Here is a 17,461-nt window from a genome sequence, read left to right on the forward strand (position 1 = left end):
GTGACTGGCACCTGCACAATAGGCTAGTATCCTATGCAAGGTCTGACTGAAGTATGGTTACATGGAGTGCACAGCTGAGGAAGACTCCCAGTTAACCCCCATCATGGATATTGAGGCCCAGTTCCCCACAGGTATTTAGGAGCTTAATTCATTGATTTCAACAGGAGGTAGGCGCCTAAATATCTCTGATGATCTTGGCTTTACTCCCAGTTGTGTCTCCCCCAGAATTACAGCAACTACTCCTTCAGTTACAGTACTGGATACTGCTCCTGCCTTCTCTTCTCTAGGCTACTATGAACAGAGTGTTTGCAGTGCAGGGAGTGGCAAAGCGATGCCTGTTCCCAAAACAGACCCCCGAAAGATAAGTGATTAGAGCAACAGTTTAATAAGATATCACTTCAACAAGCATCTACATACAATGTACAAAAACATCTTAAAAGTCTACTTATTTTTAAACCACAACTTCCTGGCATGGGTGCTAGAGATTGTTGAAACAAAACAGAAGGGGGATTAAGATTTCATCTTGGCACCCATGACATGACCAAAAATTGTATGCGATTTCCATACTATATACAAAAATCACGTTTGCCAGGACAAACTATCTTAGCTGCTTACAGAACTTCATGAGAGGTACCAAGGAAGCTCCAGTTTGGCAGTTTTACACTTTCCATGGTAATAACACATGGATGCCCCATGCTTTTCCTCTCTCCCGCCACATCTTCAGATCAGAAACTACTGCGGCTGTACTTAAACTGTTTGTTTGATCTCTCTTCCAGCAACAGCTTTGAGAAGTTAAGTTTTAGCTCTTTCTTGCAGTTGCTTAGCTCCATGGCACCAATTTATAATAGTCTAGACAAACAATAGCTATTTCTAAATGCCTCAGGGTCAGAGTGGGCTCCCAATATATTCCTCGTTAGACTAATGAGCCTTATGCCCAGAATTTGGGCTCATTAACTGGCATCGGTTAGCAGGAAGTTGTAGGAACAGCCCTGAGGTCTGGTGGCAAGTTGCTTGCTTCTAAGGCTACAGCAACATAGCACCAGCAGTGCCTTTGCATGCACAGCAGTCTCTCCATGCATGAAGAGGACTATAACGGCAGCTGGAAAGGAGAACACTGAAGTCAAGAGACTGGCCAGTTTTTATACCCACATGAGCAGAACTCACCGCTAAATTTCCAGCAGATTATCAGGCTAATGAGAGAGAGAGGTACCAGGCCAAATGTTTTGGTCGAGTTATAACTGTTATCCCAAAACTGTCACTCCCAAGGGAAAAGGGGGAGGGTCATTTCCACTCAGCATTGTCTTTGGAGGGAGGCTGGAAGAGTGAAGTCTGAATAAAAAGCTTTGTTAGCTAGTACACCAGGCAGAGGTGTAGGTACACTATTTTCCTATTTGAACAGGAGAGTTCCAGCAAGATGTTTTTATAAATTCATCAAGATCATTCTGCTGTACAGAATTTCTTCCTACACAGCAGCTAGCCGCCCCACTCCCTAACCAAGTTATCGTGCACCTACATCACTGCACAATTCTTGTAGCATTTGACATGCTATAAGCCCAATTTCTCCTGCCCTGCTGTAGACAGCCAGAGAATGCAAGACAGCAAAGATTCTGACTATGTAAAGGCATATTCTACTATAGGATCAGGAAGAAAAGAAAAGCTGAAGTGATGTGACTGACTTTCTAAACTCTGTATGTTAGGGGACAGACAGGGCAAAATAAAGTTAGCACAGATGAAATGTCAGGGGCTCTCCTGAAAACAGCTGCAGTTGCCAAGCTGCCACAGCTCTGACAGGACAGTACTCAGGGCTCCTGGCATTCTTTTGGGTACATCCCTTGCTTCCAGTCAGGTCAAGCCGCTAAACACTGTAAACATGGAATTACTGCAGCATAATAGATAAAGTGCATCCTTGTGCCATGGACACTATATTCTGAACAGCGTCCAGCCATGCACACAACGAGCTCCTGGAGTTCAACACAATTCTAGGGCATGATTTCAGAGGGGGAACGGAACCGACCTTCAACAAGAATGTGCTTATCACCAGCTAGACCTCCTTCCTTTCCAAACTACATCTGAGCAGGGAGATAAGCAAAGCCCAGTACTAGGCAATACTGAACGGATCTCTGTTATTTTTACATTTTTCTTGAAGGCTAGAGATGCTCAGGACTGAGTAACAGTTAACCTGCCTTTCCAAGCCACGCAGAACCCATCTCCATGTTATAGCCCAGTGATAGGTCTGCAGGTGCAGGAATTAAACAAATTGAAAGAACTGGACACACATGCTTGTTTTTGCATGAATGGGAGAAGCCAATGGAGTGGAGGAAGGGGGAGAGTTAACCCAGACTGACAGCAGCATAGAGAGTGCTCTTGCATTTCCCATCACCCACTGTCTAGCTTCCAAAGAGATAAGATGGTAAGAGTGCTATCATTTTTTACAGGGAGGGGCAGGCAGACAGAGTGGTTCTGGGATACCTGCTCCTTTGTCTATGGCACTGAAGTGCCAGTCTCTGTTTGGAGAAGGAATGTATGGGACTGGCTCCCCTCACATGCCCAGTAACTATTTAAACACAGGATCTCATGATTATAAGAGCATATGTCACCTACTGCTCAGTAAAGGCACATATGACAGGCAGGAAGGTAATCACCAGGGATTTTAAGGTGCAGCTGGATGGGGGACTGCCTGGAAGATTCAGCCTTTCGCTGAGGGCGGATGGAATCTGCTCTGCAAAGGGAGAGAAATGGCCTTCTGGATTCAAAGCAATCCTAGTCAGAGTGTGAATCCCAAACAGTTGTTGTCTGCACTCAAACTGGAATCCTGCTCCAGGACATCATATCCCAGGCTGTACTATATAGAGAAGAATCCCATCCACTTTCATCTGCCCAGGGCACTACTTTCCAGAAAGCCTGCCCCATGTGCACCAGATACCTACAGGTAGCTGCAATTCCATACTAGCCAGAGAAAAAGGCTTTAGTGTCAGAAATGCTGATGTGACGCCAGGGATAAATTAGTTATTGTCACTATGGAAATGCATGCCGGACTGGATGTGCAGGTTTCAGTCATATGCACAGACATTTCAGGCAGACTTTCTGCCAGACATACAGCCTCAGTGCATTTTAAAGTTCATTCGCTGAGACACCAGCTAGAGAGTGAGAGAGGAGAATATCTTCTCCTCTGTCACTCCTCCAATGGTGGGATGCCCAATGACTTTCAAAACCTATGACAAGAAAGGATCTGGGATAGTGACATGCAACACTCACAATTTCTATTGGCAGTGCCAATGCTGCAATTCCATTAAGGGGATATATAAATACCACAGATAAGTGATCATTTGTATGAAACATAATGGCAAGAGTCTAGGGAGGAGTGAAGGCAGAAGAACAGATCTCCAATAGTATTTCTGCCATGTACTCACTCTGCCACCACCCACTGCGGAATTAGTTGTTTCCCCGAACAGTCCATTTCTGAGCATGTTCTAAGACCGCCTCTGACAATTCTGCCTCCATCCATGGATAGCCATGAAAATACCATTTTCCTGGAGAAAGTATGGGCTTTCCTATTACCGGAGAAGAGAGAATACAAGACAATTAGGAGCACACGGAGCTTGTCGAACCTTGTGTGCACTGGAAGAGGAGAGCTTATATCGGTCAGTCTTGTGCAGCACAGCAGTGGGCCTGTTCTCAGATCTCTCTCTTGCAGGCTGTTCATGGGGTTGCAACTGACCCTGAAAACTGCAGTGAGGCATTTTGAGTGGGATAGGGAGTCAGATCGACAAGCAGACGCTGAGGGTCACAATTCTCTAGATTGATTCCAGCACCAACAGAAATCAGGTAAAGGAAAGGGAGGAAAGTTAGCGGCAGTGTTTCAGGAAGTGGGGGACTTGAACCCAGGAGGAGTAGGAGGACCTGAGGAAGCAGAGTCTGTCAGCACAACCCACTGTTTACTAAGTGGGAAGGGGTGAGAAGGGACAGAGTTGTCAGTTCTGTGTAGTTTCTAAGACGACATTCCAAGCAGGAATCCCCCAGCAAACCCTCCAGTCAGGATAACGTTCTTCTTCACAAATGTTATCACCTGGGCAAGAGGGAGAGGACAGTCAAAACACACTAGAACCAGTCACTCAGGTCAGATGAGCACTGAGCCCTCCCACCCACTGCACCCAGCTCGCTGCTATCCCTACCTAGTTCAACTAATGACCAAAATTAATGGCAGGGGAACTAGTGCTATTCTGCTCCCCTTCCACAGGAGGGGAGGCAAAGACATGGCCCTCCCTACTTCATTCACTGCTTGCACACTATGGCACAATGTGCTGCAGACATTCTGACCAGCTGCTGAATGTGCATTAGGGGCTTTATAGCTGTACCACAATTAGCAGTCAAGGATCTAGAAGACAGGAGGCATGGGGACAAATGCCCCCTGCACACATTGATCCAGAGTGTAGAGGGAGTCTAGAGTGACTGATGCACTCTTATGCTGTGCTAACTGCTTAGCTGTCCTAATTGCTCTGAGGGGTCCTTCTTTGGATTCCAGGGGATTTCCCTCAGGGCACTATATGGTGAAACACCATCTGGAAGCCATCTTCATGATCTCACAGGACATCTAGCAGATTTGCCCACTACCCTGTCTTGCTACTGTGTGGTTACCCTTAAAGAGCCCCAGTAGTAGTTCCCAACCCTTGTCTCCAGCATCTGGATACATCCAGGCAAAGATCTGAGAAGGAGAAGTGCTCTCACCTCATCAACTCTGCTTTTAACTTCTGGGGACAGTTTGCTGCCACTGCTGTGATATTTCAGCTGCTCCTTGGCTTTGCTCACGTCCTGCTCTACTAGCTTCCAGTCCACTTTGATGTATCCCGTGTGGTTCGCAATCTACATTTGAGTGGTGGTAAGAAACATGAAGTGAATCCTGCACAACCCACAGCTAGCAAGACCTTCCTTTCCCTCCTGCCCCATTGCTAACCCAAATAACCCACTCAACAACTCTAAAAGGTACCATCTCATCTTGGTTAGTGAGAGAACTATTCTACTAACTAAATTAATGGAAAGGGAATATAAACGGGCTAGAGGCATGGAGAAGTAGTTCAGTTACACAGGACCCCTCTGCTTACCTCTATCTGTAGGATCCTCCAATGGAAGTTCATATGCAGAGATTTTTACATATTGTCTAACATTAACCTACATCAGCCTCTCTGCTTTGCAATACAGAGCTGGCACCAACAGCATTTACTCACCCCCAAGCTTGTTATATTGGTATCATTCAAAGCCTACACGCAGCTGTCACATTCCAGATCTCCTGCTGCTATGGGAAGGCATGGTTTATTAATAGGTTGTCTCCATATAAGTATTTTGTCTTGTCATGGTGGGCCAACAGTGAAACACTGCCTGAACAATGCTTTAAAGAGACATCCACCTTTAACGGGACAAGGAGATCTAGCGGGGTGAGGGGAAGCAGTTATACACGATTTAAGTGCTGGAACAAACAAAGAAGGGGATCACTGGGTAGGGTCTAGTGGTTGCATTCTGTCTCACATAGAACAGTGAAATCTAGACTTCAGTTTCCTGCCCTCCTGGCCCAGCAAGCCAGTACAGGACACTGCCCTGCTCCAGAAGGGTAGGGTTTTTAAAGCCAAAGAAAATATAGTTGAGAAAATGAGTATTTCCATTGCTGCACTGCCCCCAAAGAATACATTAACAGGGGGCTTCTTGTCCCTAACCAGACTCTGGAGGGTGGTGCCCTCTGAGGCCTTACATTAAAGCCAAGCTCAGCCTGGCTGCACAGACATGGACAGTGCCCTGTGAAGTTCAGTGCTACCCCTCGCCTTGGACAGTAGTCGCTGTTGAACACATGGCTTCCCTCCAATGCTCAGTCCAGAGGACACAGTTTCTGCTGTGCTGCCAGTTCAGAGAAGAAGAGGCCCCATCTTGGATTTGAAAGCAGGCCTTAACTTCAAAAAATCAGCAGCTTCAGAGCAATGCAAATCTGACTCAGTTGCAGCTATTAAAAGCGAAGAAGCCCCACTCAAGGTGATGCAGCATGCTTGCATAAAGGTACTTATGCAACTCCACTACCATAGTATATGAACACCTCACAATTTGCAATGTATTTACCCTCGCAGCACTTCAGAGGCAGGGCTATTATCCCCATTTCACAGAGAGGGACCTGAGGCCCAGAAAAGTACAGTCTATACTGCAATCCCAGGTGTGATGGCAGCTTGGGCAGACATACCCACATTAGCTCTAGCCACAAGCACAGCTAAAAATAGCACTGTAGACGCAGTGGCAAAGCCTTTGCCACCACATCTACACTGCTATTTTTAGCAATGCTAGTGCAGGTATGTCTGTCCGAGCTGCAGACCTGGACTACAGAACAGACATATCTGAAGTGACTTGCCCACAGTCACACAGGAAATCTCTAGCAGAGCAGGAAATGGAACGTAGGTCTCCTGATACCCAGGCTAGCACCCTAACCACTGGACCAGCCTACCTCTCTATGCAGCTCAGAACTACCCCCAGGGGCAGTTTTCACAAAGCCTAGACTAACCATACGCACCTGAAGTAGGAAAAAGCCACCACCCACTGCTGTTGCTGCCAGCTTTCCAACCTTCTGAAAGATGAAGCCAGTACACCTACAATCAGAGGGACAGGCCAGAAAGTGAGTTCAACCAAATACCACACCCACACTTCGGCTTTCTATAGATACTCCATCCTTCCGCACACACCACTCAGAGACTCCAGAAACAGCCTCACTAACCAAGGAACAGGGGCAGAGAGTTGTATGGGCCTGAGGTGCCCGGGCCCCCGCACCTCCAATGTTTGGAGCGGGGCCCCCACACCCCCCGGAGCGTCCATGCCTGACTGAAAGCGGGGCACGGCTCTCCCTTGGCTGCCTGCGCTGCTGCGCCACCTCAGGAAGGGGAGGAGGCGCACACATGCTTGGCAGCCCTCCCCTCCCCAGGCACCCACCAGGAGGAGACACCAAGGGGGCTTCCGGTGGGAGACAGCTGGAGTGGACCTCACTCATCTGAGCAGCTGCTGGGGCTTCCATGAGTGTTTGACCCTGTGATCCACCCCCCGCCCCCCAGCAGCCACCACTCCTGCCCCGCCCTGGGCAAGGGGCAGCCCTATCCCGTGAGGCTACGGTGAGGGGCAGCAGGCTGCAGCAGGGGAAGAAGGAAGCTACATGTGATGGCAGTCCCCTCCCCCATAGCACCCACCCACCACATGGGAGACGGGGGGGGATGGACTTCCTGGACCTGAGCAGCGGGGCTTGGGTGAATTTTGTGACACCCTGCCCCCTCCGCAGCCACCACTCCTGCCACATGCTGGGCAAGGGGCAGCCCCATCCCCCACCCCCAGTGAGGCTAGGGTGAGGGGCAGCAGCAGGGAAGGCCACACGTGATGGCAGCCTCCCGCCCTGGTACCCACCATAGGGGAGGCGAGGGGGCTTCCTGGACCTGAGAGGGGCCCTAGGAGCATGTGCAGTAACAGTGATGCAGAGTGAGTGTGCTGGGGGGGGACGGGGGGAGGACAAGGGGCCCCTCCCCCGGAGCTTGCTGTTGCAGGTGGGGAGAGGGAGTCCTCTTTGGCCCTAGCCCTGGAGCAGCCTGTCTGCACCCCAAGGTCCTCATCCCTGGCCCCACTCCACCCCAGAGCCTGCACCCCCAGCACCCCAAACTTGAGCCACAGCCCTGAGCCCCCTCCTGCACTGTGAACCCTCAGCCCCACCCCAGAGCCCTCACCTGAGGGGGAAAACACACAACTTAAATTTGGCGGTCAGTTTGGGGTATGATCGTGTTTAGCACAATACTTGATTATTTTACACCCTTTAAAGTATATAATTGGTTGTATACAGGTGTTACAAAATGGGAATGTTCTTAATGTTTTCTACGAATACTGTGTGGGTGCCTCAGTTTCCCCTATGCATTTCTCCAGCCCCTCCTCTGGCCTTTGTCTCTTTTCCGGGCAAGGAGGCCACCTGATCTCTTTGTTCTCCAACACCTTCAGTTGGCATCTTGCAGGGGAAACTGAGGCACCCACACATTATTCAGAGAAAACATTAAGAACATTCCCACTTCATCACAACAGGAACAACAAAATATAATATATTGAAGCAGGCGAGTGCTGCTTCCGACTTTCCACTTTTAATTGGCCCTTGTAATCTTGTGGCGCTGGCGTGTTGTAGCTTAATTTTATCCCAGCAACAAATTCTTGACCATCGCAAAAGAACATTACAAAAGAAAGGGCTATATTTGTTTTAATGTTAGAAAGTATTTGCTTTTGAGGGTTATTGATCAAAGAGTGATTGGTTGTTTCTGTATTCAAAACAGTATTAGTAACATTGATATTCTTAGTTAAATATTTTTTTCTTACAATGGATATTGTGCAATAAAGGGAAACTGTTAAACGCTTACTGTTTCCAGTCCATTTTTACATTATTTAATTAAATATATATCGGCTTACAAGGTGGGCGGGGGGGAAGGGAAGAGAGACAGACATTCTGGGCACCACCAAAAATTATACAAACCTGCCGCCCTGCCAAGGGAGACAGATGAACAAGGAGGAGAGCCAATTTGGAACTAGGGAAAGGAAGGGCAAAGCAGCCAGCTCCGTGGGACCCCACAATAGACTGTAAAACTGAGTCCCTTTACATTTTCACATGCATATCCTCACTCCATCTATAGATTTTTATCCCTTTACCACTGATTTTCTGCCAAGTTTTCAAATGACATTAACATGGGATTTTTTTGATGGCCATTTCTGACAAAGAATCTTGGATAACATGCTCTCGGCTGAGAGAATAAAATTGTAACTGGACTGGTATTTTTTCTGGCTGCTTCTGGAGCAGAGTGCATAGCATGTGAAGCAGATCCTGCACATTCCAGGGCAGTTGTTTTAGTTTCTCAAAAATGGAGAAGAAGATGGTTTGTAAAGATAAAAGTTTGAAGACTGATAGTCTTTAGTAGATGAAGGTCTAGATTATTTGGACTGTGTCCCTTTATGCCTCCAGCTGGTGTGGTGGAATTTTTCCTCTCTACTCACATGAGCATCCCCGCTATCAAGACATAGATGAACCCAGCTCTCACTACTTGGTTAAGCAGTAAGGAGATATATAATTAGGGCCCTACCAAATTCACGGTCCATTTTGATCAATTTCACAGCCAGAGCTGAGCCCCAGAGCTTCCTGCAGCAGGGGGAGGCACCCAGAGGTAGGTCTGATCTCCCCCCAAGAGAGGCAGTGCAGGGAAAGGACAAGTCCTGTCCCTCCCCAGCCGGGCTTCCAGCTAGGAGCCCCTTGAGCTGGGGCACTTCCAGCAGCATGGGGGGAATCAGATTTCATGAGGAAGGGCTTATTTCACAGTCTGGCACATGTTTTTCACAACGGTGAAATCGGTAGGGCCCTATATATAATATTGTCTGACATCACCCACATCAAGTATTATTTCAGGTGATACAGATTCACTATTCAGGTTATAAAACAGCAGAGCAATCCTCTTGCAAACAGGTGCAAACGGCCAGGGCACAAGATAGAAGTTACAGGCTCGTACTGCGAATAGATACATATTGTAGGGGTACATCTTATGCTTTAAGTGGCTTATCTTTGGAGTAGAATGGGGAGAACTATGGCAAAAAGCAAGAATGTGCTAGAAAAGCAGTCCTGATTGTACTTCCTGATTTATCATCATCGTATCCACTCATTATACCCCACACCTGAACATAGCCATTATATGAACAACACACCCTCATATCTCAATGTCTGTACTTTGACTCGTTAACCTTTTACCCCCAATCGGGGCTACTGCAGATTATGTATTCCTTATGCCATCCAATCTTAAACCGAACTTCGCACCCCTTGATAATCTGTATGTTATTCCCTGATAACCAGAAAACTTCTACGCTTAAACTCTGTACCGTTTTTTTTTTTAAAACATCTTAATAAAATTTTTAAATCTGTTCTTATCTTAATTAGAAGAGAGCACACCCCAGTGGCACTGTGGATAGTGGAATATTCCAACAGGAAGATCTAGAAGTGGCCTCAGAGTCACAAACCACCAGCAAGCCAATTCTTCCTCTCAGCAGCAAAAGATTTGCTTCTGAGTACACTGAACCCTTTAGGTCCAACTCTTCTCAGAAGATGAGACGAGAAAGTTCTGTGGGAAAATACTGTAGCCTGACTCCCAAGAGACAATGCATAGGCCCAGTGCATAGTCCCAAGGTCTTGGTCATCCTAGAAGACTCACAAGCATCTGTCCCAAAAGATAATTAACCACTGGAACAGCTGACCTGGGGATGTGGTGGATCCTCCGTAACTTAAAGAGTCTTTAAATCAAGACTGGATATCTTTCTAAAATTATACACTTTACTTCACTCACAAGATATTGGATTTGATGCAGGAATCACTGCATGAAGTTCTATGGCCTGTATTATGCAGGTGGTCAGACCGGATGACCATAATTCCGTATTAAGAGGAGTTTCATATGTAAGACACGGGAAGTAACTGCCCTGCTCTAATCAACACTGGTGAGGCCTCAGCTGAAGTACTGTGGTCAGTTCTCGGCAACACACATTTTAAGAAAGAAATGGACAAATTGGAGAGCACCCAGAGGACAGCGACAAAAATGATTAAAAGGTTTATAAAACCAGACCTACGAGGAAAGGTTAAAAGACTGTACATATTTAGTCTTGAGAAAAGAAGATGGGGAAGGGGCCGGGGGTGCGAAGGAACATTTAGAAGGCGGGCAGCAGGGCCTGGGCCAGCCCCCATGTGGGGCAAGGAGGGAGCTCTGCTCCGCCACTGGCCGCAGCTCTGCCCCAGTTCAGTCTTCAGCACCGTGCAGTAATGGGAGGGAGGGTGCACAGCGTGGACAGATTCCATTACCGGTAAAGAGGGGGTACGACAGGAAATTTTTTGGCACCACTGTGTTAAGGGCTGTTATAAAGAGCACACTGATCAATTGTTCTCCATGTCCACTGAAGGTAGGACAAGAAGTAATGGCCTTAATCTACAGCAAGAGAGACTTAGGAAAAAATGTCTAACTATAAGGATAGTTAAGCTCTGGAACAGGCTTCCAAGGGAGGTTATGGAATCTCCATCATTGGCAGCATTGGACAAACACCTGTCATGGATCGTCTAGGTTTACTTAGTCCTGCCTCTGTGCTGAGGGATGAACTAGATCACCTGTTGAGGTCCCTTCCAAACCTACATTTCTATGATCCTATAATGGTCCCTTCTGGCCTTAAATTCTATGAAAAGCTCATGTGACTGAACAAGATATGCCTGAAGACACAGACCTCAGTCTAATCTCCCTTCACCTCTGAAATGCTATTTGCCACCCACATGCATATGCTTCATGGGATATCTCACCAAACAGATACAATCTTTTGATGACTAGCACTCCATTACCATTCATACATTAAAGAAACCCCATGCCTGCCAATGGGACCAAAAAAACCCACAAAAAACAACCACCACCCCACCATGATTTATTATATCACCTTACCATCCAGTGACTCCTCCAATCACCAGCTGAGTTGCTACATTGTATTTTTCAGCACTTGAGCCAGAGCCCCGCCCGAAGAGCTTGCGCCACCAGGGCTGATTCTTGGTGTACTCTGCCAGGTCCAGCACCTCGCAGGAGTCCTCTTTCTTTGCTGTGAATATGAAAATGCACGTGAGCATAGGTGTATCTAGTGGGCAATATGACACTGAAGGGCAGAGACCAGGTTTATTCTCTAGTCAAGTGTACTTCAACTCACTATTCTTAGCCAGCAGCATTCAGATGAGGAGCCTTTAAGCATGGTAAAAGGTACTGTCCTGATGAAATTTAAGAAGCAGGAACAGAACCTCCTTAAAGAGAACAGGTGGCTTTAGTCACCTGTTCTCAGCTCAAATACAGTCTTAGAAACGCCTAATATAACATTTTATACTTGCATAGTGTCTGCCTCAGATCTCAAAGAACTAGGCAAACAGTCAAACAAAATGTCATATCCCCCTCTGTGGGGTTAAGCAAATCTCCCATTTTACAAACAGGGAAAAAAAGAGAGGTAAGTGACTTGCCCAAGATCACTCAGTATGTCAACAGCAGGAATAGAACACACATCTTCCAATTCCCAGTTTGTAGCTCAAGTGCTGAAACCATCCTTCCCATCTCTGAATTATTTAAATTAAATTCTATGGGGAAGAGAAAAGGTGTGGGTCTTTCATAAATTGCTACCAAGAAAAAAACCTCCCCCCCATCCCATGTAAAAAAAAAAAAAAACTAACAAAAATCCAAAGAATTCAGCCTCAACCATCACTTTCCATTGTTCCTGGGAGTTGCACTCAGTGCACTGCTATACTGCCTAGCTGTGATATAGTCAAAAGACATTCATCCCATGCTTACTAGTTTTACCATAGCCTTCATGTTCTGGCTTTCTGAAGGTTTATGTGGCTTGGTTTTTAACAACTGTACTTCTGATTTTTCATATACGACAGCCTCCCAAGAATAAGAGGCCCAAAAAAGCCAGTTGCACCATTTCTAGTGATCCTATTTTTGTCTTCCTTGTCCTTCTCCAGCAGAGATGGTCTACTGCACATCTTAGCACTGCAACATACATTTGATATGATAACCCTGCATCCCTAGGTATTCTGGAGATGTTAACAGATGGCTCGTTTGCAGGATGCATCCTAAGAGTTCAAATATGCTAGTTCAAAAGCCTAGAGACAGGGACCAAAAGATCCCAAACTTTTAAATATTAAATCTATTGGCAGATGAACATACACCAAGTTTTAGCCTGAAGCAAAAAAATTTTACAGCAACTGAGGGGATTCATAATGAAAATGTTGACTCCTTAACTGTTAACTGAAAGCACTGGACGCCATGTGATTACAATATAACATGCTGAATCAACAAACAGTCTCAGATACACACAGAGTTTGCTAACCTGTAACATGGAGATGAAATATTACATACAAGAGACATAAGATGAAAAGATCACAGTGGACTTGCATGTCTTTGGCAGCTGGGGAACACATGCCCGGGGGAAGTAGTTACTTGGTGAGTTCAGGTGCCAGGAATGCTATGCTAGATCAGCACCTCAGATGTCCTGGCAGCTGTAACAGTAGCTTTAAAAAAAAAGGGCAGGGGGGAGGGCTATCGCCATGATGTCCCCTAATTTTCCCAACCCAGCCCCCTCCCCCCCAAAATATTCCTCATTACAGGACTTGGAATGATGATCAAAATGGGGGAAAGGAAGACCGCATAGAAGTCAAATTCTCTGTGGATCACATTATACTACAAGTAAGGATGTACAAAGAAGACAGAAGGGCATCTGCTCATATACTGCCAGAATATGGAACTTCCCCCAGAAACATTTATTTTGAATCAGGGTGGATAAAAATCAATGATTTTTAAAAAAAAATAAAATAAAAAAAACACAGATTTTTTTGATAAAATGCTTTTTGAGGAAAAAACCTATCTAAAGATAGTTTTAATTAAGATACATTATAGCTCAGATATCTCATCATGGAATAGGGATTATAAATTCTATAGATGAGACAGTATATTCATGTAACGTTTAAGAAAAGTTTTGTAAATGAGTTCCAATAGTTCATGGATTAGGGACCCAATTTTATGGGGTTCCAGGGGTTTCTGTATAGATTATTTAGGTTAATCTTTCTATCTACCCAATGGGACTGAGTGCTCAGTCTAGAAGATACCATCAGATGTGCTTAGTTTTGCAGTTCTCAAACTGCGGATTGTGTCCCCAGAGATAACATGCTTGTAACAGCAAAAATGTTTTTAAATAAATAGTATATAGAGGTAAGAAATAACAGACTTCACCCCTATTGTCCCCCTGCAAATTTGTGGACACAGAGTCAATCCCTTACCTCTCTCTAAAAGTGCAAAGTTTCAAAAAGTTCAATGAATAGAAGATTATTGGGGGCAGAAAAGATCTGGACAAGGAGAAGAAGTCTGGAGATAAATGTGAGAAGGGAGGGGCAGGCAGTAGAAACAAATGTGAAACTGTTTGATCAGCATATTCCGGAAGTCTTTCTGAGTGTAGCCTTCATTGATTTGAGATCTACCATACCATTCTCTTACTAGAAGAGAAAACCTATAATGGCAGCAGGCTGTAAAAGAGACCCAGTGTGGGAATAAGAACCATTCAAGAAATATATGTTTCCTGATGAGGTTTTAAAGTCACACCAGTGAACTGGTGGAAGTCACTTAAGCACTTGGATTCAGAGACAGTTGAGTAATAATCTCACTTTTAAACAGCAGTAGCTTCTTCTGCCGGTGTAGGAAAAATATTTTCTTCCTTTGGACTAATTAATTCCAAATTGAGAAATCGTTTGGGACCTGAAAAAGCAGTAAAGCTTGTTTTTCTTTTCCAGATTATGAACAAACAGGAAAATGAAGGTGAAGACGACGGAGTTAGCTGCAGAAGCCAATATTTTAAGTTTCTCATGTTGACCTGGCTGACAGTCAATTTAATTTTTGTTTAAAAAAAATATATTTCATTTAATTATTTTAGTTAAAAAACAAAAACAAACCTGATTTAAAAAAAAAATTGAATGTTTAACTAAATTCAAAAATGCATATGCTTGTTTTGTTAAAATATTATGTTTGCTGTTGAAGAAGAAAATCCAGAATACCTAACGCTGTTTTAGTTAAATAAAACAATTTAAATGTCTGTCTGTTGATGTTCTCCTCCTAATACAGCATGGCAAGAAAGTCCTCCAAATATTAATGATTAACCTGCTGAATTGGAGATATTTATGAAATCATTAGGAGGTGAACTATCTGCTTCAATTACCTTTGGTAAACAAAATAACCAAACAATCATTCATTTTCTGATATAGCTGTAAAACTAATCTGAAAAGTTTTCAAAATGAATCATTTAAAAAATGTATAGTGTGTACCTTCTAAAAATGAAACCTACATCTATCTCTGAGCTGTGAAGAATATGTACTAAGGTTATAACAACCAACACGAATGCACTTTTACGTAGAAATCCATTATTAAATGAGGCTTCCTGACTCTATCCTGTTTTGAATGGACCCAGACTAGAAATTTGAGTCTGATTTTATATTAAAAAGATACCATACTACCTAATCAACATTAAAAATTCACAATCAAGCAGTGATCAGGAGCTAATTAAAATGATGCTTTAAAACATTCTAAAACTTACAAACTAAGGCAACCTTAGCTGTGTTTTGAAATCACACCTGGTCTCAGAGTTTACTGTTCTCACTGATGGGGAAATGTTGTTTTCACATAGGTAAGGATGGTCCACTGACACCCACCATTTGTCTGGGAATACGGATTTCACTAAATGTACAAGGCTACATTTGCCATTGTCAAAGCAGCACAATCTACATTATCAGGATTTGAAAAATGAAAGCCACAGAAACCAGGCTAACAGCAGTAGAATTAACCCCAGTTAACCTTAGCGACTATCACGTTTATTTTTAAACCCAATTATCTTTCACTAGGACAGAGATCCTGTCTGATAGTTTACACACCACATTTGGTTGTTTACAAGCTGTTTTACAGAGCACTAAGAGCATGCACAGATACGGAGACACGAGTAATGACCCAGAGAACTTACAGTCGCCACAGAAGTGAGACATACAGGAGGGCAATAGGATGGGGCAACAAGCCACACACTGGAAGAGTGCCTGGGGCTGCAGTGTGTGTGCGCGTCTCCCGATGGGCAGAGGGCGTGTTCCCAACCCTGCAGTGTGAGCAGGCTGCGGGCGCCATGGGCGACACAGAGAGGGGCTAACAACAGTAGTGCCGTAAGCAAGGGACGCTCAGACACACCGAAGGCTGCATACGCGCCCCCATGCCGAGCAGGCCCCAGCAGCGCATTGTGGCCTGACCCCAGCGCCGGGAGCCCCAGTCGCGGGCCAGGTACTGCACAGACCCAAAACAAAGAGAGCTCGCCCACTAGGAGCGGGGTTTGGAGTCCCGCTCGCCGGCAGCGGCGCTGGCTGGCCTCAGCCTGGGAGCGCCTAACACCCAGGGCTGGTGGCCGACGGGGTGCTGACGGGGCCGGGGCCGGGGCCGAGCCGGTGGGGAGCAGCGGCCTCCAGCAGAGCCCCCCGGGTCAGACCCGGCCGCTGGCGGCGCCGAGGGAGCCGCGCGCGGGCAGCAGGCGCGAGGCCCCAGCAGGGCTCTCACCTCCGCCCGCCGCCATCCCGCGCGCTCGCTGCCGCGCCCAGCGCCGGCGCTTCGCCTCTTGCTGCTGCCGTATAAGCGAGGCGCAGGAGCGGAGCTGGACACGTGATACAAGCTCCTCCCCCTCCCCCATCTCACCCGCGGCGGAAACCGCTAGGCCAGGCCCCCGCCACGTGACAGCTGAGCTGAGACACGTCATACAGCTACCCTTGTCATGTGACCTTGATTCCCCACCGACGTACACTCGGCATGTGTTTGTGATCCGGCCCCTCAGTCACCTTTGTCACGTGATCATGATTCCTTCCCACCCATGTGCACCCGACTCGTGGTCATTACCCCCCCTCACACACACACACACACATATACAGCTATACCGCGTTATGTGACCCAGGCGCTTTGGGAGGCCCCACCTTGATGGTTTCTAACGGGGGGCCCCTGCGTGCCTCCCTCCGCCCCAGCTGGGGGGTGCCCTTGGCTCCTGACCAACCCCTGTGGGTGGGGCCAGGCTCAGCTCTCTAGGCCCAGGCAGGGTGGGCGGTGCCCACTGTGGGAACTGGCCCTCGGGCCTTCAAACCCACTTGGGCTCTGGGTTGGGTCGGAGCTGGACAGGTTTGAGCCCGGCAAGGCCAGGGTCTGACTCAGCCTCACAGTCTCTGCCCAAGTCCACTTCCAATCCGCGGAATGGGGCTTGTTTTGTTAAAAGGGGCTTGAATGTTCTGGACTCTAAGGGCTGTGGGGTCTGGGGCTTGTTTTATTTGGAAGCTGCTTATTTGGGCTTTTTGTAATTGGTGACTTCAACTCAAAGGTATGAGGGGGGTTCAGTGATTGACTGGTGTCATTGTGCCCCTCATTAGAATTTTAGAATCATCCTATCCCCACTCCCATTCAATTAAGAAAATGCCCCCAAATTGGTAAATCTTCTGCTCTGCCCACATGACACATCCTATGTTCCAGTTTTTTTTGACCCTGGGTTATGTTATATTCCCCTGTTGAACTATTGAATCACATTGAGGCAACAGACACCATTGAGGATGGAGAGAGTGAGGATTTTTAATAATGTAAGTACACACATTTATTATTTTAATATTTTATGTGTAACTTAATGTTGCATGCAGCAACACTAGAATTACTAAAAAAAAATAGAATTTGTAAACACCCCCACTCTTCTCCCTCTGAAATGGGCTGGGCTTGTTTTGAAAGGCAGTGCCACTTTTTTTTCTTATGAGACTTGACCCATAGAAATGACTGACATAGGACAGTGGGAGACGTGGGTTCTTGGTGCCTCTCTTGATTGCACCCACTTGGTA

The 17,461-nt window shown here is 46.2% G+C and overlaps 1 protein-coding gene across 1 annotated transcript; it reads right to left on the reverse strand.

The window, feature by feature from the left end:
- Positions 1-366: 366 nt before the first annotated feature.
- FUNDC2 (FUN14 domain containing 2) lies at positions 367-16,287 on the reverse strand. The gene is made up of 5 exons (XM_065410629.1): positions 16,158-16,287; positions 11,490-11,640; positions 6,542-6,617; positions 4,726-4,860; positions 367-4,066 (listed from the first exon to the last, which is right to left on the reverse strand). Exons 1-5 carry the CDS (start codon positions 16,285-16,287, stop codon positions 3,989-3,991), a joined length of 570 nt encoding a protein of 189 aa, XP_065266701.1. The 3' UTR covers positions 367-3,988.
- Between the last annotated feature and the right edge of the window lie 1,174 nt (positions 16,288-17,461).

Source organism: Emys orbicularis, chromosome 9 (assembly GCF_028017835.1).
Source record: "Emys orbicularis isolate rEmyOrb1 chromosome 9, rEmyOrb1.hap1, whole genome shotgun sequence".
Lineage (NCBI taxonomy): Eukaryota > Metazoa > Chordata > Testudines > Emydidae > Emys > Emys orbicularis.

Coding starts and splice junctions, on each gene's coding strand:
- FUNDC2 (XM_065410629.1), bottom strand. CDS start 16,287: ATGGGGGAGGGGGAGGAGCTTGTATCACGTGTCCAGCTCCGCTCCTGC. Junction 11,641..16,157: donor CGGGATGGCGGCGGGCGGAG/GTGAGAGCCCTG, acceptor TCATATTCACAG/CAAAGAAAGAGGACTCCTGC. Junction 4,067..4,725: donor TTAAAAGCAGAGTTGATGAG/GTGAGAGCACTT, acceptor CCTCTTGCCCAG/GTGATAACATTTGTGAAGAA.